The sequence below is a fragment of the Phycomyces blakesleeanus genome, assembly GCF_001638985.1.
Source record: "Phycomyces blakesleeanus NRRL 1555(-) unplaced genomic scaffold PHYBLscaffold_6, whole genome shotgun sequence".
NCBI lineage: Eukaryota > Fungi > Mucoromycota > Mucoromycetes > Mucorales > Phycomycetaceae > Phycomyces > Phycomyces blakesleeanus.
In genome coordinates, this window is record NW_017265139.1 from 2167886 (window position 1) to 2193370 (window position 25485).

A 25485-nucleotide genomic window follows, 5' to 3' on the forward strand; every position below is an offset into this window, starting at 1 on the left:
ACGGTGGTGGCAGCGGTGGATTCCGTTCCCGTGAAGGTGGATTCCGTTCCCGTGAGGGTGGATTTGCCCCCCGTGAAGGTGGTTTCCGTCCCCGTGAAGGAGGCTTCCGTTCCCGCGACAACAACAGCAGTGAGGGTGGTTTCCGTTCCCGTGAAGGAGGTTTCCGTTCCCGCGACAACAACAGCAGTGAGGGTGGTTTCCGTTCCCGTGAAGGAGGTTTCCGTTCTCGCGACAACAACAGCAGTGAAGGTGGTTTCCGTTCCCGTGAGGGTGGTTTCCGTTCCCGCGACAGCAGCAGCAGTGAAGGTGGTTTCCGCAAGCGTGAAGGTGGTTTCCGTGGTCGTCAGTAAAAGAAACGATTACAACCCAAACTCAACGTCAACGTCAAAATCAAAGCCAGGCAAAAACTTGTAAACCCACAAGAGTATCCTCACCACATCTTCTTTCTTTTCAACTCATGCATATAATTTTTTTGTTGTTTTTTTTTTCTTTCTTTCCATTCTCTCTGTTTAACATTCCCCCTATTTTCTTCATTTTTTTTATTAATAATAAATATGGATCGCTTTATATCAAATCACAAACCAAAATCTTTGACTTTGTCCATTCTCTGTGTATGCGTGGTGGTTTACTAAAGATTGTTATGAAAGAAGTATAAGAGATATGTGCATGTGTTTATGTGGACCCTGCCGATTAATGTTTTGTTTTTGAGAGATTTTTTTTTTAAAAAAAAAGGGGGGGGGGGGGAGATTACTGTGCCGCATGTGGTTGTATGTGTGTTTTTGGACTATGTTTTCCAGAAATGTCGTGTGGCTTCTGTCACATCTGTCAAACCAATATATGTATTTATACAGACATACAATAAAAGAAGAGGAATATCAAATGTACACATGAATTTTATTCCAATATTCGATAGAAGGAAGAAAAGAAAGAAATCCCTAAAATGGGACAATTTTCTTGCTGTTCAACATCCTATATATTTCTATTATATATTATATGTATATCAAATTGGCTTATCTTTGATCAGGTCAGATTCTTTGGATTCCCTTTTTTTGTGAGTTTATTGTATAGAATTAGCGACGATCTTCTTCTCTTGGTTATCGTCTATCTTTCTGGTCATTAAAGTATATTTATGAGCCTATTTATTTTTATATTTATACATGTAATTTATACCTATAAAGAGTTATTCGCATTATCAGTGTATCTTCTTCTTTTAAAAAAAAATACACATACACAAGAGGTACAAAATCATAAAATATTTAATGAATAAACTTGTATACTTTGTAATATATAAAACCGAATAGAGAAAAAGAGAAAGAAAAGAAGAACAGTTTTATCGATAGACATGCGCAGTATACACGCCCATTCATACATAATAGAGACGCATTTACATATAGATAGTAATATGTTTGTGTGCTATTCTTATTTATTGTTCAATTGTTGTTTAATAAAACCCCCAGGCATTCGAATTACTCCATAAAGCCAACTGTCAGATGAAGGATTTCCAAGGTCATACCTTGACAATTTAACCCTACAAACTCAGTTGATTAAAGATGGAAGGCCTAGATAAATTAAATCGGCCCACGAGCAATTCCTTGTTCACCCATAAGAAGAAATTAAAGGTTCATTTCCAATATAAATATATGCATTCCAATAAACCCGACTGGTCTGATCGGATCGACACAATGATAATCTAATGTAACACTACGCAAAGTCCATCTGTAAAACCCAGTACATTAATAGCTTACACAAAAGCGTGCTGAAATAAATAGAAAAACAATAAGAATAAGAATACACACGCACACAAAAGCTACAAAAGTACAAAAGTACAAAAGTACAAAAGCTACAATTAAACCAAAAATAAAATAAAAGCTCAGATGATGTCCACTCGGTAACAATCTACCTTAAATTCAGACGATGTTAACTTTTTCTTTTTTCTTTTTTACTTTTTTGACGAATCAAAATTAACTTGCGAACATTTTGCTTACCTTTTTTGGATAAAACAAAATATAGTAAAACGCATCTGTAAGGCGCACAATTCGAAAAAAAAAAATTAAGGTGCATTTTTGAGATAATTTTTTTAAAAGCTTTTTTTTTGTATTTAAAAGAGTTGAGCATACATAATATTAAAAAAGAATTAGTGTAAAGATGTTTAATAAGTTAATAACCTAAGAATATCTTTCTGTACTATTTATTTGAAAAGAAAATACATTCATAACGGTTAGTAATTCTTACAAATACGTCTTACAAATCTCGCACTGTCGCCCAGAGATCAATACAAAATATTCGTATCGAAATTGCCGTTTGTGACATAAATTTGGACACAACCGCAAAAGCAAATGGCGATTTTGATATGAATAGTCTATATCTTGTAAGAAAAAAAGTAAAATAGATGTGTTATCTCTCGAGAAATAGGCTAAGAAAGGTATACTTTTTATTAAATAAATCGACCCAGTAATCATTATTTACTTTAATTAAATTTATACAAGAGATAGGCCTTAAAGAAGTGTGGAGTAAATCCATCATACATAAAATAAGTTAACCTTCTCTTAATATTTGTGACTTGCATAAAAAAGACGCCTTTATGCAATTTGGAAAAATAACAAAAATTCCCTTATTAGGATATTTAAGGATATTTTCCAAAATATTTATAACTTTAAAATGCGTGTTGCATAAAACAAACAATTTGGTAAAAAAAGACATCTCTCGCTGCCCAATATTTGTTTAGTAAGTTGCAGCAAGTTTACACCCTCTCTATTTCTATGTAAGCCAATAATTGTTCAAATTAGCTATTGTCATGTTTGTGTGTTTCAATTTTCTTCCGGTTTTCAATATTATAAAAAAGATTGTTGATTTACAAAAAAAAAAAGAAAAAAAAATATAGAAAGAAAAAGAAAAAAAATCATTTGTGTATATATATATAAATAAAAGTAGATAGACAGATAAGTAGGTAGATATGTAAATAGAGAATATAGTCAATATTGGTTTGTGTTTTCCTTCTTCTCTTACTGTGAATTTGACCATCTAAAATCTCTGCCTTATTTGTATTTCTCTTATCCTTATTTTTATGTGTGGGGCACTGCTCCAAGTGGGCTAGGTGAACCTATATGTTGAGATTGTATACCAGAAACACGCCTATTTTGTTGCTGAATTTGATGGTGGAGCTGATGCGGAGGACTAGGACTCATATGATGTTGTGGTTGCGGTTGTGGTTGTTGATGATTTTGCTGTTGCTGTGCTTGTTGTTGTGCCTGCTGCTGTGCCTTCTGTTGAGCTTGCTGCTGTGCCTTCTGTTGAGCTTGTTTTTGCTGTGCTTGTTGTTGCGGCTGTGGTTGCTGATGATGTACCCACCCTTGACCTCCTTGTGGTTTTCCATACATGGGAAAGTTTCCAGGGGCATTGGGTTGTGGCTGGTTATGGTATTGTTGTCCTATGGGTGGAGTAGAATTATTGGGCTTGGGAGGCATTGGCAAAACATCAATTAATCTCCAACGCTCTTTTGCATATGTTGGTGTAATGTTGGCATAAGGAGGTAAAGGTTCGGCCTTGTCTGTCGTGGGAAACGCAAAGGGTTTGTTGGCTGGGAGAGAGCCTCTGTAGGCAGTCTCAAGTAGAGGCAATGTATTCATAGCATATTGGACGTCTTCTGGTTTGGTAACATCTTTGGGTGGGACCTGATTCAATAAACTGTGCAGACGATTTTGAAGGGTTTGGGCTAAAACAATAATAATAATTAAATTTGAGGGTTAAATACACGCACTCAAATCTAGGAATTCTCGGTTGTCTAAAGCTTATTGCCTTTTTTTTTTTTGAAAAAAAGGGAATCCTTACCAATCTCCTTTTCCTTGTCATCAGCCTTGGACCATCTTGCATCCCCTAAGCCAAACCTATACTCTTGGCATTCGAGCAATTTCTCCAAAAGTTGGCCATTTCTCTCTAGTACAATATCGATATCATGTGGGCTGTCTATCAATATATCATCAACACTAAATGATCCATTCTCTGAGGCCTCAAGGATAGAGTCTGCATCCAGTCCTTGGTCTTTGAGCCAATCTGTATCTATCTTGAGCTCATGGACACCATTTGATTTCTCAGGTTGAGGACTAGGTTGGGGACTAGGTTGGTGATTATTGGTATCTTTTCTACGTTGAGATTGCTTTGGATGACTAGGCGGTTTCCCGAGTGTCTGGAGATTTCTTTGTTTCTTCTCCCATCTTCGGAATCGTTTGGCTGCTCTTCCCATGTATGTGCTCTCATAAGATACATTTGCGTTGTGTGAATCACACGCAGGGGCAAAGCTCGAAAATGCACCATAATCCAACCACTGGACTACAGAAAAGAATGCAGAAAATATTAGGAATATGATGTCGTTAAAGGTTTATAAACCTACTGGGAACAACATGTTTGTCTTCATGTCGAAAGATCTTTGGTGGGAATCTGGGTGGGAGAGGTACAGTAGACTTCAGAGAAGGTGGATCAAATGCAGACGGTGGAGTAGGATACACAGCAAGTTCTTGGATATTGATAGCTGATAAAATGACAAAGTATTTAGATACAAGTAAATACATAAATAACTGTGTGGATACAAATGCTTTTAATACCTACGTAATGAACTGTCTTTGGCCTTATTGGGTACTGCATCTGCAAAAACAAATCCATCTGGTGTGGGTCGAAACAGAGTGGTCTGCAAAAACACAACATCATCTCCTTCTAAAGCTTCTGGTTCACCGAGTTTTCTTTTCAAACGGTTGTTTTCTAACCGGAGTGTTGCTGTATAAGATTGGTATAACTTGGCCAGTTCTTCCTGTTTTTCACGACTGGACCCTATTCTCTCCAGAGCCGCTCGAAATAGTTGATCCAAATCATGCTAATATTTATAATTTATATTATAGACACACACAAAATAGATAAAATATAAACCCTATTGCATATAAATTTCTCTTTTTTTTCTTCTTACCTTGAAAGCTTGTACATCTATATATTCACCAATCGCTAATCTGTGTTGGATTATTTGAACAGTGATTGGACTTGATTGATCCGATTCATTGTCTGACAACAGTCCATGTCTATCACCTCTACACATACATACAATGCAATAAGTCGGATTATTCTTTCTTCTTATATATATATACAAAGTATAAAGGTACTTCATTCATTCCGCACTTTAAAAGTATTTCCATAAATTGATATGATAGTTCTTGAGGTTTTGTTAAATTCGGATTTTTATGTTGAAGGTGAGTTTGTTGCTCATTTTCTTCATTTGGTACACCATCGTTTTCCTCATCAACAATGTCGCCCTCTTCATTCTGCGAGTAATTTTGAAGTGTGCCTCTTCCTGTTCTATTAGAGCGCGTCGATGGCATTTCTTTCCTTTCTTTTCGTTTTGTTTTTCTTTCTTTCTTTTTATAATCGTATTAATAGTAATAGTAATAAAATTAGAATAATAATAATAATAAAAATAATAAAAATAAATGGCCTTTTGGGTCAATTCGCAGACGGCTAAACGTACTCCGCAAAAGAAGGTAGCACCTACAAAATGTATGAAGCTATCTGCACCCACAGCTTTTTGATAAAAAAATAACATAGTACGTAATATGTGACGTCGATATGCTTTTAGTAAAAACTACTGATTTCACCAAATTGTTCACAAAATGAACCAAATGCTGCCATGACGGACTTTAAAAGTGCAATTTTCTATAATGTGTTACACCAAACATCCTACGCAAAATCTTGCGCTGTCGTCTTGTCTATAAGGATACTAAAAATAAATTAGTGTATTTGGGCAAGTTCTGCCGTCTTAATGGTCTTCTACATCAAAAACTTTATTAATGTCCCAAAAGAAACGTTAATGAATAGGCCTCAATACAGCATTTTACGGAACTTATATAGGTTTTATGTAATAATAAGCTGTAGTACACTTCCAAAAACAGGTCTATTTTTAAGAAAAAGAATTATTTAATTAATAGCCCCAAAAGTGGAAGATAGCTCGAAGAAGTAGTATGTACCACACTTTTACTAGAATGCCGTTCTAAGAATCGCTTATATTATATTTTACTTGCTTCTCAGTGTAAGTCTTGTTAAACTGAAAGATATTTATATTGTAAACGGCAGAGTTTACCTCTTATGTTATTATTATATAATGTGTTTTGATTTTATTAAAGTATATAATAATTATATTGCAAAATGAAACAATATAAAGTAGTATGAAGTAGCAAGCAAAAGGCAATAACAAAGCCTTGAAACCCCAATAGTATCTCTCCTGAAATTAACAAGCTGTGTTTGGTACTCGTATTTCTTATTATACCGAATTTCTCTTTCGATGTATTACAAATTCGTTCCTAGTACGTGAAAGAAGGATTGGATATATTAAGAGATATGAGCACCAAACACAGACTCCTATTGAGCCGAGTTAAAAACTACTTTATATGCTGCAATATTATATTAAGTGATTTCAGTAAAAGCGTAGTACATACTACTTCTTCGAGCTATCTTCCACTTTTGGGGCTATTAATTAAATAATTCTTTTTCTTAAAAATAGACCTGTTTTTGGAAGTGTACTACAGCTTATTGTTACATAAAACCTATATAAGTTCCGTAAAATGCTGTATTGAGGCCTATTCATTAACTTTTCTTTTGGGACATTAATAAAGTTTTTGATGTAGAAGACCATAATTGCAAGATTCCGTGACACAACAATAGAAGTTTTCACCACTACTACACCGGTCAGGAAATGAGACTATTCAAAGACGAAGTTCCTGTGAGGGCGCCAAATTGCATGCGCAGTGACGGCTACCTGTAGAACTAGCAGAGCAGACGTATCTGAATGCTTTGGGAAATTACCAAGGAGGAGGATGTTGCTTGCCACCAGCGCATTCTATTTGGGTGTATGACGAGCTAGCATGATTCTCTAAGCACGGGATTTAGAAGAGCAAGAGAAGAAAAGTGTATATGGTCCTCTGTTGGTGCAGAGTACAATATACAAGCAGTGAAGAGCAGGATAGTAGGAATGATGTGGTGGACACGAGCAAGAATTGGGACGCAGTTCCACAGAACATTCCACTAGACATTCTAACAGTGGTTTAGGATGGTTGGGCGCCAAACCCTCTTCTGATGAGCAGGAGTCAGGTTTGTTGTCTTCATCAATGGGGCCATATGTCGCCGAAGGGCACCTATAGTAGCTTGAGCGAAAAGTTTGTTATCAATCCGAAAATTGTGCAAAAATAAGGCCAGATAGTGTTAAGTGGAAGGGTCGTCGGAGTAGTATATCATCCTGGGCGAGCTTGAAAGCATCAGAGACATGGATACCTTTCAGTAATGGAAAAGGGTTGCTAGTAGTATCCGGTTTATGGAATATAACGCTCAGAGGAAATTGGAGTACCAACCTAAGAAGAAAGGTCACTCCCTATGTTATTGCCAGTAGCCAAACATAAGAGCAGGCCCAAAAAAAACCTTGATGAAGCATATGTATGAGAAAATCAGTGAAAAATGGGCTTTAAAGGTGTTCCCCAACGTCCTCAGTGTATTACCTTAAAAATCTATAATCGATTCAATGGTCAAATATACGAACACCAGCTATTATCATGGTATTAAGGAAACAATAAACAATAATAAATAACCGATATTCTGGTGAAAGTTGATCATTTATCTAAACAAGAGCATAGTAATTACTGGGCTGGATCAATTTTTGGAGAGATAATAAAGCAATACAAAGAGTAACATATACTAAATTCAGCCTTTAAAATGACGAGTTATTCTCATTGAAAGCTTTACAAGTACTTTCAATCCACATTTTCTATCTAAGATATAATAAAAAATTGGTCACTCGGGCATAAGTATGCAAAGACTAATGGGCCTGAAAATACAGGGCCTTATGAACTTCTTCATGGTGGCGTTTCCACTCGTACATATCTTCTTCACTTTGACGTAGCTATGGAGACGGTATGTTAGTATTAAATTATGTCTTACTAAAGTACCATATCAAAAAGGCTTTAAATTAGCATGTAACAATAGCCAATTACTCCTGGTCATTGTAGAGGCTGAATTTATTATCTTTCATTCTTTCATTACTCTATAATCTCTCCGAAGATTGATCCAGCTCAGTAATTACTATGTTCTTGCTTAGATGAATGATCAACTTTCACCAGAATATTTGCTATTTAGTATTGCTCATTGTTTCATTAATACCATAATAATAGCTGATATTCCTATATTTGTCCATTGAACCGATTATAGATTTTTTAGGTAATACACCGAGGACGCTAGGGAAAACCTTGAAGGCCATCGGTGCTGAGTTCCAAGCATCCAAAGTGTCAAACAAGAGAAAGTTAATAGAAAGTACGTGGCTTACATGAAACGAAACGTTGTCACGTATACTTCTTGTACTCTAACCTTATCCTACTCTTCTAATGCCAGCAGTTGAACCTGATCAAGACGGATTTGTTGTTGTCGAAAAGGCTTTTAAGTACAAGGCAACAGATCGCAAAAAGAAAGGAAGAGGAAAACGGAATGAGAAGAACAAGCATGTGTTTAAGGACTATGACGATTGGACTATTGATGACATCAAGTCCACTCTTACTCAGCGAAAGTATGTAAAACGATCTATGAAAAAGTTAATTGAGGCAAATTCTAATCTATCCTTGCATTATTATTATTTAGAGAAACATTGATTGAGAGTCGATTCTATAAAGAGCTGTCAGGCAAGGAAGAAAATGAAATCAATCATATTTCAGGGACCATTCCTTTTTTTTTTAAGAAAAAGGAAATATTTCTAATAAATCTGTTGATAACAATAGATATATTTGATGAACATCTTGTTCCAACTGGTCCTCATGACATTATCTGTTATGGCATTGGATCTATGCAAAAATCAAAAAATGCGCAATATCAATTTGAATTGGCACTCTTGATCCGTGAATTGTTAAAGGTAAGTACTATGTATTTATTTATATAAAAAAGGGGAATATGCTGTAAATATTAAATGATTGTTTATTGCTGTGGATTTAGATTCCAGGAAAGATGTACATTTATGATCCAGTCATGACAGATCTTGATAAAAAGGTCTGCAACGAACAGGAAATTGAAATTATTGAAGAAAATGAAGTAAGAGTGACGGATAATATACAAAACAAAACAAAAAAGTCTAATTGTAGATTAGGAAGGCAAGCGAGTTGTAACCAAGCCTACTCTGTTTTACATGCCTCATTGTGGAAGAGGCCTTTACAGCAATACCTTGAGTGTAAATTGGAACCAAGAGAATCTACAGAACATTACACTTATCGGAAATAGATTCGATATGTACGTTGGAAGGTATGTATACGTATCTATGTGTATTTTGTTACTCTATTACATGATGTGTGTACCCGCATAAAACTCATTGAAATTGCTTTGAAAAAAAAAGTCAATTGGATAGAGACTTGAAGAGAGAATGTCCTTACCTTATCCCAGCGGTTGAGATCATCGAGACTATATCATTTCCAAAAGAATTCGACAACAATCAGATCTTTAACGATCTCTCGATACAGAAATTTATTAACACAAAGATGTCTGCAAAAGATAAGAAGTTTTGGGATCCTATACCCATCAGTACTCCAAAATCTGATAGCGACACGATACAAGAATAGATTAATTATATATTTGTAAGGTACTTTGAAGTAGATAGGGAATGCCAAAATATATACGACTATGAATGATAATCAAAGTAAATTGGCTGGTAAATAAGGAACAATGTAATGGGGTATATGTTTGTAAATCATCCTCATTTTATATATATATATATATTACTTTATTTTACAATCTTCCCACTGCCACTTGGACTTTTTTCTTTTGAAAAAGGTGGCCAAGTTTTTAGAGAAAGATTTATTGGTTTTTTGGTATACTGTTTCTTAAAGGAACCCAAGTTGGTCCAAGAATAAAATTAAATTAGCTTAGTCAACTGTTTGACCAAATACTTTTTCACTTTTAAATTTATTTTTATTTCAGTGTGCAGCTTTTCTGTGAAGATGGCCACGGAAGTATTATGAATGAAGAGGTAAATGAACCAACTTTTAAACTTGAAGGAGAAATTATTCAGACTAAAAAGAGCTTGGCTGGTTTTCGTCAATCCACCAAAAATCAAAAGTCTCAACTTGAAGTAAATAAGCGTGATGTCGTTATGGAAGACCCTCGGCCTAAAATAAAATAAAGAGCTATTCAGTACAATATTTACACTGATGAGAATATAAGAAGCTATTTTTCCTATTTATGAGAGATTAAGGAAACCAAAAGACTTATCTAAAGCTGGAGATGCTAATTTCAATGCAGCACAAAAATGGGGGCAATATTATGATAATGATCCAGAAAAAAAAACATCGCTTTGAAGGAGACTAACCGTACTTTTAACAGATTAGTTAATCCGTTAAACGGCGCGCGCAAAGAACACTTAATCAAGTTGTTTTTATGAGGGCGCTTCTGTGACAATTCAGTACGCAACTGACTATCTGATATAAGATTTGCTGGGGTAGAGATAAAGAAGTATATAGTCGCAGAGTTCATAAAATAAGAGTGTAATATCTGTCTCAAAGTAGTAAGCCGCTATGTTATTGCCGGAAATTTCGAAAGAAAAAAGACTCTTGAAGTCCGCGCAGCTTGGATCAAAGGGTAGACCGAGAGGGGCGCCGATTTTTTGAAGAACTGTGTACTTGTTAAAGAGTCAGTTTTTGACATCAGCATCTACCGTAGAATAATATGTCAGAAAAATGTTCGGTTTCAAGTGTTGCGACTTTCTCTACTAAAGCCCATTCGCAGACTATTATTGAACCAATTTGTGCTTGTAATATAGTCAACTTGACCATGATAAAGTCTGGAAATATCAAAAGGAGAAAGGTTGTTGACGCCAAAAAAAATAGAAGCACCTGAGGATAGGATTTTCGCTTCTAAGGAAACTACTTTTGGGCAACATGTTCAATTCCTCAATGATAGTATATATATATCATGGATGATTTTCCTGAAATGCGAGCGTTCCATATTATTTTGGATAATGCTCCAATTAATATACCAAATATGATTAGCCCAGTTATCATTAGAAGGGTGTATATATCGGTACATCTTCTCCTCTTACTCGCCCGAGCATAGTCCTATTGAGCAATTTTGGGTCGTCTTGAAGAGTAAAGTGAAGCGAACAAAGTTTAGTGATGTTGAAATGCTCAGCTCAAGAATCATTAAAGTGAGTAAAACTATTCTTGTGGAGAATTTGGATCGTTTTCTTCATCATCCTCTTAACCAATTTGATGGCTGCTTCAATAAAAATCCTATCCAGACCATCATCTTTTGTACTTGACCAAATTGGTTTGATCAGAGTCGACCAAGCTAATTTTATTTTTTTGACCAACTTGTTTTCAAAAAGAGAAAGTGCAATTTAATTTCCTTTTTTAAATCAGAGTGTGCCCAAAAGACCAATCAATGTTTCTCTAAAGTTCGATCACCTTTTTCGGAGAAGAAGAAAATGTCCAGGCGGCAGTGGAACGACTGTACAGACAAACTAACAAACAAGCAGTTAAAAAGAAAATATGTAAAAGCTTGTAAGTCTCTCTGTATACATTTATTTGAGCGTTAGACGCTTCTTTATCCAGGTATATATTGTGAAAAAGGTAGCTTTTAGCCAATAAGTAGGCCATTATTGCACTAAAATCTAAAGTATATTCTTTTTGAAACCCTAATTAGGCGGAAGATCTTTAAAGGCTAATAAATGCACTTTATACCAAAGACATGCTTTATAAGAATAAGATCGATATAGACTATACGCATTTCTCTCTGAACAATTTGAATTTACAAATTAGAAAATCCACTTTCGAATAACTTTTATATTCTTTTATTCTGTGTCTATAAATTAAATTATTCCGTACAGCTCATTATACCCCATAAAACAAGAAGAAAACATTCGCCGATTCCCTCACATGGGTATGCTATTTGTGGGTGCTTGTGCTTCCGTTGTACAGGTTTCTTCTTTGCCATAGCGGCTATTGGTTTGTTTGTGGAAATCACACAGCATGGCAAATGCGTAAGAATGCGCTCGGCCAACAATAGCGCCATATATATACATAGAGAAACAACACACTTGTTGTGCAAAGTCTCTTCTTTTCTCTTTTATACCTAACAATTACATGTCTTTTCATAATTACCTTTTTCCCTACGAAAGGGTGTCGCCTTTACTCATTCCTGAAATTGCAGGTCTCATATGCGATGTTGCTGATTCCAGAGATCTACTCAGTTTGGTTCTTACTTGTAGAGTATTTTATGATGCCGCGTCTGCTCGTCTGTGGCGTACACTTCATCCACGCTCCCTTATTAGCTTGCTAAAGGTCAAAAGTACACTTGAAGGGAAACACCGAGTAAAAAGTTTGTCGTGTGATTATCACCAACTCATACAAACATTTCGCTGGTCTTCCCGCGACGACCCCACTTGTCGTAAATTTGAACTCGAATTCTTTGAGTATTTTGGCTTCCCCAACCTTGTTCAACTCGAATTCTCATATATGGCAGCACAAAGCCAAACACTCTACAAAATTATTGCTGCTAGTCCACATCTACGCTACATTGATCTCTCTCATTGTTATTGTTTATCAACACAGGCCATATTACCACTCTTCTTTATGCCACATCACCACCTACAAACTCTGATTTTGTACGGATGCGGTCAAATTGATCCAGACACCCTGGCAACCCTTATTATGCACCATCATCAAAGCTTACAATGCATTCGCCTCACAGATATCAACGATCGGGTACTTGAATCTATTCAGCAATGTGTTGGCCTAAAAGATCTTGGGCTAGAACATTGCGCCGAGGCCAAGCTATCTGCAGGTGCCCTTTCACGCTTCAGTCGCCCCACAAAAACATACTCCGGATTAGGACTTGAACGGTTACGGTTACGAGACATTGCAAGTCTGTCATCTGATCATTTAAGAGGAATTGTTGATGGTTCGCGGTACTCTTTGTTACACCTCGATATCAGCGAATGCAACCGACTCTCAAGCGAAGGATTTGTCTATCTCTCCTCTCAATGTGTCTTGCTTGAAACTCTCTTATTGGCTTATCAAGCAGGTGTTGAGGATGAAGCAATTCAAGTAAGACCAAAAACATTTTTTCTAGCTTTTAATTAATTGTTTTATGCTTCAATATATATATATATAGCTTCTAGTTCTGCATTGCAATCGTCTTAAACATCTCGATGTCTCTGGGTGCAGGTCGTTAACAGATGAGGCGTTCCGTGCATTTGTAAACGAGTCTGACATAACGCCAATTGCATTGGAGACCTTGGATGTGAGTGGATTGGAATCTGAAATCTCACGATCCATTCTCGGTAGTCTGTTGATGAAACTGCCTTATTTAAGAGAGATGAGTTTAGGTGCAGCTTATGACAGAGAAGATGCCAATAAGATCCTTGAAAAGGTTAATCGCGTACACCCGTCTTTTCACATGGATATTGATCGAACTATTTCACGCGAATGAAATTATTTGATGGCTATAGACAAATAGGAGATGTATTGTATCGTATTGAAAATTAATAGAAAGAACTCTCTAACAACTACAATGGTTGTTGGTGCTAATTATTGCTGACTTTGGGGTTGTTTTGTCAAAGCAATCGCACTAAATTCAGTTTCATCTGGGTCACGAGCCATATGTTGCTGGATAATCTTGGCTGCACTGGCAACCAGATCAGTACACTTTCCATGATTAATTGGGAAAGGCTTGCGACCATCCAATTCGTACAAATGATCATCAACCTTTACAAAGCATGAAAAATGTAAATTCACTTCATCCCCCAAATCGGGCGTTTGTGTCTGGCCTTGGTTGGCTGCCTCTTGATGAACTGAAGAGAGTTCAGTACAGTTCTCAAGCAACTCGGCTCTCTCATCGGGAGACATTGGAGCTGCCTTTTCTAAAAGATTACTAAGTAATCCTGGGCCTATGTTTTTTTAAGTTAGAATAATTTCGTGAGGAAATAGCTAATATCATATTTAATTTGGCAACGCACCGACTATTTCATTATCATTATTAGCAATCGCATGAAGAATGGCAATCATTCCACATGCATTGGCAATCGTCTGCTTAAAGAAGATAAGGTCTGGGCTAATGTTCTGCTCATGACGCGCTAAATGAGCTTCTTCTTCCTCCTTAAACTTCTCGTAATTTTCAGTCAATGGGAATAAGAAGATGATGGCTGTAACAGGACGAGGGATCATGGCTAGTAATTCAGGCTCAAAGCCTATTCAGGCGATAAGGTATGATTTAGACTTTCTCGTCAACATTCTTATAAGATCTATTCTAAAACCACTCTTACCGTAGACATCAACAAAGTTCCATTGACTATTTACTTTGAGTCTATGGATAATCTATTGCATAAAGAAGTTGGCTGTCTCTCAAAATAATAAATATATGCTTCCTTTTTATTACCTTATTCCACACCTAATAAAAGAGTCAGTATAATATAAAGCTAGATTCAGACTGCAGACTTACGTCTGGATTAGCTTCGAGTGGTAGCCACTTTTGTTCAGTGGGTTTATGAGTTTGTTCTTCCTGCATATTGTGCATAAATCTTTAGAAAAAGAAAAAACGGGAAGAAGAGTAGTTTCGAAAGTAAGAAAGAAAGACAGAGGTTGAATGACGTAATTCCAAGTCCGATGAAGACGACCGAGGTTCGGTTTGTTTTGCTTTGTGGTGAAGGTATGTTTCGGGGGAATATTAAAAGACTAATGTATACAATTGATTGATAAAGATATTTTTATATGGGGTTTACGTGGGCATGAGCAGCCATTATACGTTGTAATTCCTGTAGAAATCAAATTAATATCAATCCAATTTTTTATTACAATATAAGCAAATCTTACATTCTGAAGGTCTTCAAGACTAGAGAGATTTGCGCCGTCTTGTTGCAAAACAGGCCCACGTTCATGTGTATCCAAATATGCACGCCCATACTTTACAAGTGCTGCAAGCTCAATATCTGATATGGTATCAAGTGCACGGCTTGGGGGCTGACTAGGCTGAACCACCTTTTTGAGGATTGTCGAGAAATCATTGGCTCCTTTTGGCGCCATAAGAGCATACTGCATCTGTTGGTTAGGTAGGTTTGTACTTCGAAGCACACCATGTGGAAGTATAATATCAATATCATTATCTCCATAACGTGCAACCTCCATCCACGGTCTTGATGGACCCACATCACTCGATTCATCAAATGCCATCAGTGCAGAGTCCAGCTTCTGTAACATTCGTGCAGTGTCAGGATCAAGGATCGGCACAGGTGTTGTTTTCCGTTTAGGAACCACAGGGGCGGAAGCCCCAAATTGTCGCAAAATAAACTGCCCGGGCGTCAATAAGCTAGCATGATCTCGAATCACATCTCCCAAAGACATTGTGTCTGGCAGAACCTTTTCTTTCCCGGATAATACAAGAGTCATTCGGTACCGATTTCCTTTGTCTCCTTCTGTTCTGTCATAAGCAAGATGGAATTTATCGAGGGCAATTTTTGTGCACTCTGATACACTACTGCTAGAAGGAATTGCGATAATCTTATCAATACGCTCCTGTCCCATTTCTGCTGACTTTTTCTTTGATAATCCACTCTGAGATAAACTTGGTGGTGTGTACAGCGAAATCTTTACGTATAATTCGCCTTGTCGTTCATTCACACGGCGAATGCGTTTGTGTAAATAGAATCTAATTTGACTCTCTTCGAGTTGCTTTCTAGCCCGTTGTTGATTAGAGACCGTCTTATTCAGACCAAAGTCACCACCATTCAAATGTTGTGAAAGTTGCTTGATGTGGTTTAATGGGGGCATAGGTGTTGTTAGGTGTGCGGTTAATGACTGAAAGATAACGAGTGGTTTATCTTGAGGAGCTAAAACAATTTCTTCGTTGTCCATTGGCTTTAGAGAAAGATAATATTCGATTCCGCTTGTACTCAATCGTCTCGACGCTTTTGCTTCAATTTGCGATATGTGAAATCTTTCCATAGCTTGCATCAGCATTTCCTCTGCCTTTGTTTCCTTCGTTACTAAAACCGAGTTATATGTCGCACCCACGTTTAAATTTCCTGCGTATACTCGTAATACACACGTCGTTGCTTGTTTTTCTGTCTCTCTGACTATATCCGGTAGAATCACTGGATTCTGCCGTGTCTTGTTACGAGAGAAAAGTCGCCATAATGTATCCGATGTTTTACGCTTCGGATCTTCTGATGTTGGACTAGTTGGGGAAGCTTCAGGAGGATCCACTGGTGGTGTGGAAATAGAAGGCTCTACGCTGGTATTGCTCTTATTAGATATTGGATTAGGCGAATTTGGATTTGTATTTTTGTCATTTGTATCTTCTTCAGCCGAAGGAAGAACGCCTTCAGACTCCTCATAATCCTCCCGCCACTCTTCGTCTTCATCTCCAATTATCTGTGACTGAAATTTAATCTTATTTGATAGGTGCACTCGTCGAGCAGGGCGTCGAGATGGTCGTTTTGGCTGGGTTGGGAAGGACTGTGGACTGGTGATCTTGACACGTCCATCAATCTCAAGTGTACTCGTTTCTTGTCTTGAACGCCTACCTCTGTATTTCGGTGTTTATTCAACCGGGCAAGTCTCTCAAACGGAGTCTATATATAGAACTATCAGCCCTTCTGTCTTTTTACTTGGTTGAATATTTCTTTAGTTAATATATACTCGCCTCAATATTTTCAGCAGGAATATATCCCATTTCTGAGGTTTTCATAACCTTAACCATCCACCAATATGAATTACTATCATCTGCTAATATGAGCGTATCTCCCTTTACAACAGACGCTTGGCCGTCAACTGTGGCTACAAACGTGTGCAAAGCGTATACGAGATCAAAGTTGATGTTCTCGTCAGGAATGCTTAGCGATGAGGACATTGTCGAACTGTCATCTTCCTCCTCTTCTTCTTCTTCTGCTGGACTTTCTTCATGGTGGTCAGCTAGCTCAGGGATGGATCTTGCCTTACTGGAAGATGCGCCGGCTGTAAGCATAATGATCTATAATTAAATATATATGTGTGTGTATGTGTGTGTATGTGTATATACGTGTATATATCTGTGTGTGATCAAAGAAATAAGATGGCAACAAAGATAATACTATAGGCTTTATTCTGCATAGAGAAAGCAATGAGTACAAAATAGTAACAACAATAAAAAAAAAGTAAAGGATATAAGAAGAAGTGTGGTTTTAGAACGAATACCCGAAAGCACACGATTAATGATTCCACGGGTGGGTTTGGATCTAGACTTTATGACCGCCATTGTCAAAACGAGGAAAATAAAATGTGACAATCAGGCCATGGTCGCACAGTCCATAACGATAGATTATTGAGGTACAAATAAGACTTTATGGTTATCAGACATAAGCAACATGCTTTTTGTGATGTATATGGTGGTATGAAGGTGAAATTGTTTCGCTAAGACATATACACAGAAGAATGGATGCTATGAGAGAAATTAGAGAATATCGTCTGGACAAACTTGGCTAGCTTCGGCCGTTGACAGGCTGCAACAGAAAGCTCTTTTTCGTAAGGCATAAAATATATATGGCTGTGATTGTCCCGCGACAAAAGGCGAAGAAGATGAGCAGCCACAAGTGCAATACCCTGAACATCTGAATTATCAATATACGTTGGTTGGGACACATGCTCCTGAAGGTGACAGGCCATGTCTCGCTTATCTTCAAATGAATCCACGCAGTCAGTCCACATGCATCCAAACATCTCTTCATCTTTTGAAGAAGATCCAACATGGTCTTTGATGACATGGCTTTGAAGAAGGGATGGGTTTCTAAAACTTTGTGAGCAATCAGTCCATTGGCACATCATTGTGGGACCTAGAATTATCGATATGAAAGTAATATATGAGTATGTTATATTTATATCTTGTCTAGGTTACTCACCGTCTTGTAAGATATTCATCTTAATCTGGATACCACGCACATATGTCCCTTCTAGAACAGGACCTGAACCATTCGCCATAGGTGATATTGTAGGAGATGCCACGGGAAAGGCAATCTTTAAAACAGTATAAAAATCTTTGATTTTAAGAGCCTTTTCATGGTCAAATCGCATCTCATACAGCAGATACATGTCGTCCAGCGACAAAACTGTCATTGGGTCTGCGACTTCAAATTTATCTTTAAGCCTGAAAATTAGATAAAGATACACCTATAACATAAGATTCTTTGTTTTTTTTTTGTACAAGGCACACAAGAAACTTACCATCCTAAGCATCTATATGGTTCATCTAGCTGTTGGTATTCATCCAGGGGAGGTAGACATGGCCCATGTGCATGGGTCTCTATTTGAGGTGATCCACTCATGATGCTTTGTGTAGGACTATTCGATCCGCTTGATGAATCGTCTTTAATTGTAATAGGGTCAAAGAATTTGGACTTTAGCATCAAGAGTGACACAAATATACCAATGTCAGCTCCGGAATGCATGGTCAATAATTGTAAACGGAATATATTCGACATGCGTGTATATTGAAGCAAGTATTCCAGTACTGTTCCGGTCAATTCTTCATCGTTTACCACCAACAAATGGGTAACTCTCTCTGCAATGTGTGTTGATCCGGGGATCAAGTATAGCTGGTTTTCGGGCAAAGTAGCCAAAAGGGTCAGGGTTCTTAAGGCTCCAATCAATAAATGTCTATTGGTTCCATATATAAGGGACGCCAAACAAGAAATTACTTCGTCTGCGTGGCCTGCAAGTAACATATACGGTGCCATATTTTCCATTACATCGATACAATGTGTGTAATAAGAGCCGGATGAGAGTACCAGACCACGCACCAGCATCTGGCGGAGACGCTGGCTAGATCCCAATATGCGTGCATTGTTTTCGATAAATGAAAAGTTACGTAAAATATGAACCACCGTCAATATTCGTCTACGTGCCATTTCTGACTTTGCTTTATGAGGATCCACATGGCATCTGTCAAGGCTGTCACTCATTAAATCCATTGCATTCGGTTCGGTTCCCGGAAATGTGTTCTCGACTAGGCAGGGCTCAGCGCAATGTAGTAAAAGATCCAAAAGAGTAGGGATCTTGTCAAGTCTAAGTTGTTCGGGGCATTCGAATGAAAGTGTTACAATGCTATTTAGAGCCCATTCAATGTCTACTGATGTGCCGTACTCTAATCCGTGAAGGATTCTTTGTCTAGTATCGTTGTCAAATTGCTGGGCTGTATTAAGTTATTATTAGAAAGTAAGAAGGTTATTATAGTTTGTGACCAAGAATGGTTAATTGATAATTAATTATCACATTCACACATTTATATAAATATATTTATTTTATTACCTGCAGAACACCCAGAAGACATGCCATCGGTTGAATGAATATGCTCAGGAGGGGGCTTTTGGTGATGTAGTTCTGAAATCGAACATTGGCTGTGTTCATCTGTTATTGAAATTTGTTCGAACGATGGACAGCCTTCCAAGGCAAGGGCGGGGAAACCAGGTGGAAGGGCAAACACATCAATAGGTTGTTGTGGTTGTGGTTGTGGTTTTGGTTGTGATGCAGGCTGGTAGTGATGGTGGTGGTGATTTGCGGATACTTTTTGATAGGTAAGATCGGGTTGTATTGGTTGGTAAGCTCGAGTGAATTTATGAGAAGATGGCTTTTGAGCTAATAAAATGACAAACGCCAATGAATTATGAAGACCGTATTCTGTCTTTAAGATTGATTATGCTTACTCGGACTGCTATTCTTCTTGTAAGATTTTCCAGCTAGTGTAGATGCCTTGTGTGCTTCTGGTCCAAATAATTCTTTAGGAGGTACCCACGTTTTGCGCCAAATCTTCTCTTCCTCCCATCCCAACTATACACGCCACATATCATTACTTTCATTAGTACATACTATCACATAGTATTCCAACCATATATCCAATATAATCTTACCAAGTTTCGGATGTAAAGTCCTTTGAGGATATAGGCACTGTTTGTGCAGGTAGAGGGGAATTGAAATATTTCTCCTACTTTTTTCCAGCTGCGATTCTTGGTGACCTGTGAAGAATCAATTTTTCAATTTTTTGTTAAACAAATGTCTTTCTCTTTTGCTCTTTTTCTACCTGATCAAATCCACCGGCCTCGAGTACAGATTCGTATAACTTTAACAAATCGATTTTTTTTCCTCCCAATACTGGCTCGGTTTGAAGTCGAGTACTAAAGAAGAAACATACTAAACTTTTGACCGGTTGAAAGAGAAAAAAACTGGCTCGGCTTTTACCTTTTTCTAGAATGGAATTGCATGAGATCTTGAATAAAAGCATTGTATTTATCAGATCGCTCAATGTCATCTACAGCATTCGACATGGCAGCTTTTAATCAAGTATTAGAGCTACAAAGGTGGCAAAACTGCAAAATTCTCTAGAGCTAAGAGGGCTCAGGGCGTATCGTGGTTTAGGATGGTCTGGATGGCCAAAGCACGCAACCTTTGAGGTACTCGTGGAAATGCCGTGACTTCTCTATTTCATGTCCGTGCTGTCGGTATTCTAAACTATAGGTACCCTATGGGTGTCTTGAGCTACGTGGTTGACTTTTTGAATCAACTTAAGTGGGCAGCCATGAAGCAGTAGAGAAGAATGGTGATACAGTCACTTGAAGCAACACAGCCAGCATGAAATTTTAAGCCAGTTAAAGCCCCCCCCCCCCCCCCTTTTTTTTTATATATATAAAAAGTACCAAAAACAAACAAACAAATAAATATTTTTAAAGAAGGATCCACCCATAGACTTGGTTGTTTGAATTTGTGGGGCATTGAAAGTACAACGTGCGGTAACGTGTTTTAATGTGTCCTAAGAGTTTTACCCTAGCAAACCATCAACCACTTTAGGTTAATCTGGGGGTAAATTGAAAGAGCTAACGCTTATGTTGTATATCTACATATAGTGTATTTTTTTAATAATCGCAAATTTCAAGAACTAAACATGTTTTCTGTTTACGTTGTTAATAAACAGTTTCTCTACAAATGCCATTCACCAGCGTACGAGGGAAATGACAAAATTTCTAAAATAAGGACTCTAGTTACAAAAAGGAATATACTAAACGACCATACTTTAAAAAGCTCATCTTATATAGCCAAAATGAAACAAATCATTAACAAAAAATAAAAAATTAGAAGGGTATTTTAGTAAATGATTAAAAAACAGATGCTGAATAACAATCAGAATCGTATATGACGTGACTCAATTCCCTCGATGCAATTCCCTCGACAATTCCCTCGTACGCTGGTGAATGGCAATAAAGGGACAATCATTTTTGGCTTTGTGTCATTAGTTTTTTGGAAAGTGACGCTTATTTTTTGGTTATGGACATTCAATGTTCTCAAAGTGACAAAATTTACCATTCTCACTGTATTCAAAATATAAAGCAGGGAAAGTATAATTGACCGAGAAATGATCTAAGAAAGTTGGATTAAATTCAGGGCAAAGTTTGGAGATTTTAATCGTATAAATATTAGAGAGTTAGATTTTTTGCTGGTGACAGCTCTTACTCGAATGTCATCAGAACATACACTAACAGTTTCGATGTAAAGTAGGCAGAATTGTCTCCTATAGACCACGCACAATCTTGTATAATTGGGTCAACATCCCTCCTTAATGATACAATTTGTGACCATTTATTATTCTCAAAAATTGTCCATATTTCGAAATTGAATTATTAGCAGTGTTTTTTAAATGTATACAAAAGTATATCATATTAAATGATGTAACACTAATACAGGATATTTCTCGAACATATGTATTTTGATTCAGTTGTCGTATGCTTAGTACAAATCAGCTTTTGATATAACAATTTTCTTTTTTAAAAAAAAAAAGGAGGGGGATAGAAAAGGGAGATGGGTCGAACCAGATCGGACATTGATGCTGTTCACCAACGTACGAGGGAATCATCGAGGGAATTGCATCGAGGAAATTGTATTGCATTATATAAAATCCCGATTGTTATTCAGTATTTGTTCCTTAATTTTGTACTAAAATACCCTGTCCATTTTTATTTTATTTTTTGCTAATGAATTGTTTCCTCTTGGCTATAGAAAATGAGCTTTATAGAATATGGTCGTTTAGTACATTCTTTTTTTGTAACTAGATTCCTTATCTTAGAAAGTTTGTCAAATCAAAATCGAATAAATTACTATGAAAAGTAATTTTTTTTTCAATTCCCTCGTACGCTGGTGAACAGCATATACTATCAACATTGCACATTTTAAAAAAGACCCAGAAATGGGTAGTGCTGCTTGCTTCCATAGTAAATTATCCTAATGAATTAACTGTCCTTTCTAGCATGTTTAACGGTGTCCTTAAATGCGTTTTGTCACGCTAACTCCAATTCATTTTTACTTTGCCTTGTTCAATATGAGCAGCATAAATATACAGATACATAGTTTATATTGTAGATAAGGAAGGGAAAAAATGACTTGTACTTTATTATTGTTATTTATATAAGCATTTATTATTTACAAAGTAATGTATATATGCACTATTTTTTGCTTTTGCTTTACCTCTCACTGTCGGTGTTATGTTGTTGTTTTTTTATCCTTCTTGTTAAATTTTGAAATCACTTGTCATCATCAAGATAACACTCCAGTAATTTTATTTTGACTGATCTGTTTCAGGATAGTGTTGTAGGGCTTGTAAGAAGTTGCTCGGTGAGTAAAGCAGGTTTAGTTGTTAGAGGTAAAAAGATACCAGTCACCCATTCTAGGCTACAATAATTGATGTTATCATCATCTGAGTCGTCACAATCGAAGATTTCTGAAAATGAAGCTGGTTGTATAAAAGCTTCGTTTGATAACGTGGCAATATTGAGACAAGTTTTTTTGAGTGATTTCCATTGTCGTATCCACATAATTAGCTTATCGACGAAGAGGTTCAAACTACTGTATAACGAAAGATCGAATCCAACACTATTGACATAGAGGCTGCGATCAATGAACTTCAAGGCACACAAATCTACCTGTATTCCAAACATTTGCATGTTTTGTAAGATGATAGTTTTCTGCTTCTTTGGTTTTCCTAACATAACCAAATCATTGACTGTACATTTTGATTCAGCTGCAAGTTTAAATTTGTCGCTGTAAATCTTTTCAAAGCTGTACGAAGCCCTAGCAGTCTCAGGATGGCATGTGGCAACAACCTTGGATACCTTGCATACAATCCTACCGTCAACTTTACAGCCTATCGTATGTGGCTCATTGTCGTTGTTTATACGCTTTACTGCAGCAGTGGTATCAGCTGACGTTTCTCCCCAATTGGCATAGAGTTCAGAACCATCTCCAACCAAAAGTTCCAAGACTTCGCCCCATAGCTTCATTAAAAAATCGAGTTCGGTGATTTTGTTGGTTGGATTTGCAAAAATGTATGTGTGTTCTTTGTACGCGTCAATGCTAGGAAAATAGAACACAAGTCAGAAACTGCTCATATTAAGAAGAAACTACACTTGCATATGGCCAAAGACTTTAAAAATCCACTTATCAACAGATTGTGCAACTCTTATAGTTTCCACACCAATGTAGTAAGCTTCTTCTTGTTGTCCGCTCTTGATTTCCTTTATTACCTTTTCTACTTTCTTTTTGGTGGCATTGACACAGTTGATTTTATCCACTGGTGTTTCTTGTATCGCTCATCGCAGTGAACTTTAAAGTAGTGACGTAGCTGTACAAATGGCCCGAAGTAGTTGAATAGCACTTTTTATTTGTTCTTTAATAAAAGTGTCTTTCTACCCGTATTCATTTTCTTGTCACCGAGTTGGACATTTACAACATATAACCAACACACCATGTTTCAGCATCAGATTGGTTTGGAAGGTGCTTGATAAGATAGTCCCATTGGTCCTTTGCAAATAACTTTTTTTGGATACACTCTTTCTGGTTACCAAGATCAAGGATACCGTTAAGATAGAAGCCGCAAATCGATTGCTCTTCAGCTGACAACGAGTCATAAACTTCATATAGCTGTTTGCCATAGGACCTTAATGTTGATGAAATGGAGCGGTCGTTAAAAAATAAGGCTATCGTCTTCAACAATACTCTATAAATAATAAAAGCTGTCAGTACATATGTACTTGTAGATAAATATCATGACCTACTTGATTGGCGAGCGACTGCGGACTTCTTGATGCCGCTGTACTTTTCGAACTTGGGGCTCTGATCCTTGTGTATACTTCTTGCAATTATTTTCATAATCAGCTTGTCGATTTAGATTGTTATAATACTGTTTTTTATCTTGTTATAAGATCCGGAATTCACCAACCTCATTTGCATTCATCAACTACTTGAAATATAGAGAAATATGTATATTGGATAATCGTTGTATAGTATTCAAGTTAAAATGAAGCTAATATTACAGGAAAATAATAGTTAAGTTGTTCATGAATCCACTTGGTTACCACTGGATCTATAGCAGCTGGATTGAATAAGGCATTTTGTAAATCTTTTCCAAACTTGTTCGCGACTTGTTCCCTTGCCATCCCTCCACAGAAGTTGTCGTAGTAATAGCTCTAATCAAACTCTAGATTTGCATGGATAAGATATCCTATTGAATTTGAAAAAGAGAGTACACTGTTTTTATTGTGAAGTATGGAAGAAAGTCGCGCTTTACAATACATGTTTTTTTGAGGTTTTAAAAGAATTATTCTCAGTCACGTTATGCTGCACACATATCTATTTTTCTCATACTGTTGAGTAGGGATCTTTATCTCATTTATTCTCAATAACTAATCTCAAATATGAATCATCTAGAAACCGATATCTAGAGGTAAAAGGACTGTTAATATATTAAGATGGAAGTAAAGCTATTTGTATTTATATACGCCATTACAATGTTTTTTTTAGTTTGATATACAGTGCTTCCACTCTCAATTTACCGAATGTTTGAAGTTAATTTGACCAAAATATTGGTCAATTAATTTGTAAGAAGTGGTTAATCTATTTTCGAAGAGATGGTCAAATTAACTTCGAACATTTGGTAAATTGAGAGTGGAGGGGGCTTCTCAAGCACCCGCCAAGGTCCTAAATGTTGGCAAGGATTTCTATATACGGATTGGAAATAGTTTCCTAATTTAATCGAATTTGTTGGCGATTCAGAGCATCTCCAGCAGTATCTAAACCCAAATACTAAATATCCAAATTAGGATTTCCCGCGCTAGTACAAATAAAGCAATTTAGTATGAAGAATATCAAGGTCACTCCAGCAGTTTCTTAACACAGATTCTAAAGAGCTGATGATTTTGGTGAGGTTTTTCCTAAAGGCTGAGATTTAAAATCGAAAATTCAAAGTCATAATATAAAAAATGGAAATTTAGTAAATGATAGAATCTAAACAAATTCTGAGAAAACCTACAGAAGTTTAGATTTTGATTCAAAAAGTTTAGATCTAAATTCCGGATTTGGATATTTAGATTTTTGTTTAGAAACTGCTGGAGACGTTTTTTTGGAAAATCTAAACACCAGTTTCCTAATT

The 25485-nt window shown here is 36.8% G+C and overlaps 7 protein-coding genes across 7 annotated transcripts; 2 read left to right on the forward strand and 5 right to left on the reverse strand.

Moving 5' to 3' along the window:
* Positions 1-8402: 8402 nt before the first annotated feature.
* Positions 8403-9617, forward strand: PHYBLDRAFT_143379 (hypothetical protein; the record flags this gene model as incomplete). Its single annotated transcript, XM_018430973.1, has 6 exons — positions 8403-8581; positions 8653-8669; positions 8790-8920; positions 9001-9096; positions 9152-9303; positions 9395-9617. 6 exons carry the CDS (start codon positions 8403-8405, stop codon positions 9615-9617), a joined length of 798 nt encoding a protein of 265 aa, XP_018294445.1.
* Positions 9618-9910: 293 nt separating this feature from the next.
* PHYBLDRAFT_59941 (hypothetical protein) lies at positions 9911-10527 on the reverse strand (the record flags this gene model as incomplete). The annotated part of the gene is made up of 2 exons (XM_018440581.1): positions 9911-10163; positions 10364-10527. The coding sequence occupies 2 exons, from the start codon at positions 10525-10527 to the stop codon at positions 9911-9913; spliced, it is 417 nt and encodes a 138-aa protein (XP_018294446.1).
* Positions 10528-12020: 1493 nt separating this feature from the next.
* On the forward strand, positions 12021-13482 carry PHYBLDRAFT_143380 (hypothetical protein; the record flags this gene model as incomplete). The annotated part of the gene is made up of 3 exons (XM_018430974.1): positions 12021-12031; positions 12170-13097; positions 13165-13482. 3 exons carry the CDS (start codon positions 12021-12023, stop codon positions 13480-13482), a joined length of 1257 nt encoding a protein of 418 aa, XP_018294447.1.
* Positions 13483-13490: 8 nt separating this feature from the next.
* On the reverse strand, positions 13491-14575 carry PHYBLDRAFT_158308 (hypothetical protein). Its single transcript, XM_018433763.1, has 5 exons — positions 14491-14575; positions 14428-14439; positions 14315-14366; positions 14009-14239; positions 13491-13939 (listed from the first exon to the last, which is right to left on the reverse strand). The coding sequence occupies exons 1-5, from the start codon at positions 14554-14556 to the stop codon at positions 13581-13583; spliced, it is 720 nt and encodes a 239-aa protein (XP_018294448.1). The 5' UTR covers positions 14557-14575; the 3' UTR covers positions 13491-13580.
* A 43-nt stretch (positions 14576-14618) lies between these two features.
* PHYBLDRAFT_158309 (hypothetical protein) lies at positions 14619-15618 on the reverse strand. The gene is made up of 2 exons (XM_018433764.1): positions 14862-15618; positions 14619-14803 (listed from the first exon to the last, which is right to left on the reverse strand). Exons 1-2 carry the CDS (start codon positions 15567-15569, stop codon positions 14756-14758), a joined length of 756 nt encoding a protein of 251 aa, XP_018294449.1. The 5' UTR covers positions 15570-15618; the 3' UTR covers positions 14619-14755.
* A 1817-nt stretch (positions 15619-17435) lies between these two features.
* PHYBLDRAFT_166378 (C2H2-type zinc finger transcription factor) lies at positions 17436-20338 on the reverse strand (the record flags this gene model as incomplete). Its single annotated transcript, XM_018435410.1, has 8 exons — positions 17436-17854; positions 17921-18165; positions 18243-19209; positions 19326-19652; positions 19721-19844; positions 19925-20029; positions 20095-20188; positions 20253-20338. 8 exons carry the CDS (start codon positions 20336-20338, stop codon positions 17436-17438), a joined length of 2367 nt encoding a protein of 788 aa, XP_018294450.1.
* A 2298-nt stretch (positions 20339-22636) lies between these two features.
* On the reverse strand, positions 22637-24493 carry PHYBLDRAFT_143383 (hypothetical protein; the record flags this gene model as incomplete). The annotated part of the gene is made up of 5 exons (XM_018430975.1): positions 22637-23411; positions 23496-23646; positions 23795-24054; positions 24113-24237; positions 24371-24493. 5 exons carry the CDS (start codon positions 24491-24493, stop codon positions 22637-22639), a joined length of 1434 nt encoding a protein of 477 aa, XP_018294451.1.
* Between the last annotated feature and the right edge of the window lie 992 nt (positions 24494-25485).

What these genes read in the sequence shown, in the direction of transcription:
- PHYBLDRAFT_158308 (XM_018433763.1), bottom strand. Translation starts at nt 14,556, where the DNA reads ATGCAGGAAGAACAAACTCATAAACCCACTGAACAAAAGTGGCTACCA. An exon ending in GAACTTTGTTGATGTCTACG is followed by an intron (nt 14,240 to 14,314) that starts GTAAGAGTGGTT and finishes TCGCCTGAATAG; the next exon opens with GCTTTGAGCCTGAATTACTA. An exon ending in TAATGATAATGAAATAGTCG is followed by an intron (nt 13,940 to 14,008) that starts GTGCGTTGCCAA and finishes AAAAAAACATAG; the next exon opens with GCCCAGGATTACTTAGTAAT.
- PHYBLDRAFT_158309 (XM_018433764.1), bottom strand. Translation starts at nt 15,569, where the DNA reads ATGGGACAGGAGCGTATTGATAAGATTATCGCAATTCCTTCTAGCAGT. An exon ending in GTCTTGAAGACCTTCAGAAT is followed by an intron (nt 14,804 to 14,861) that starts GTAAGATTTGCT and finishes TGATTTCTACAG; the next exon opens with GAATTACAACGTATAATGGC.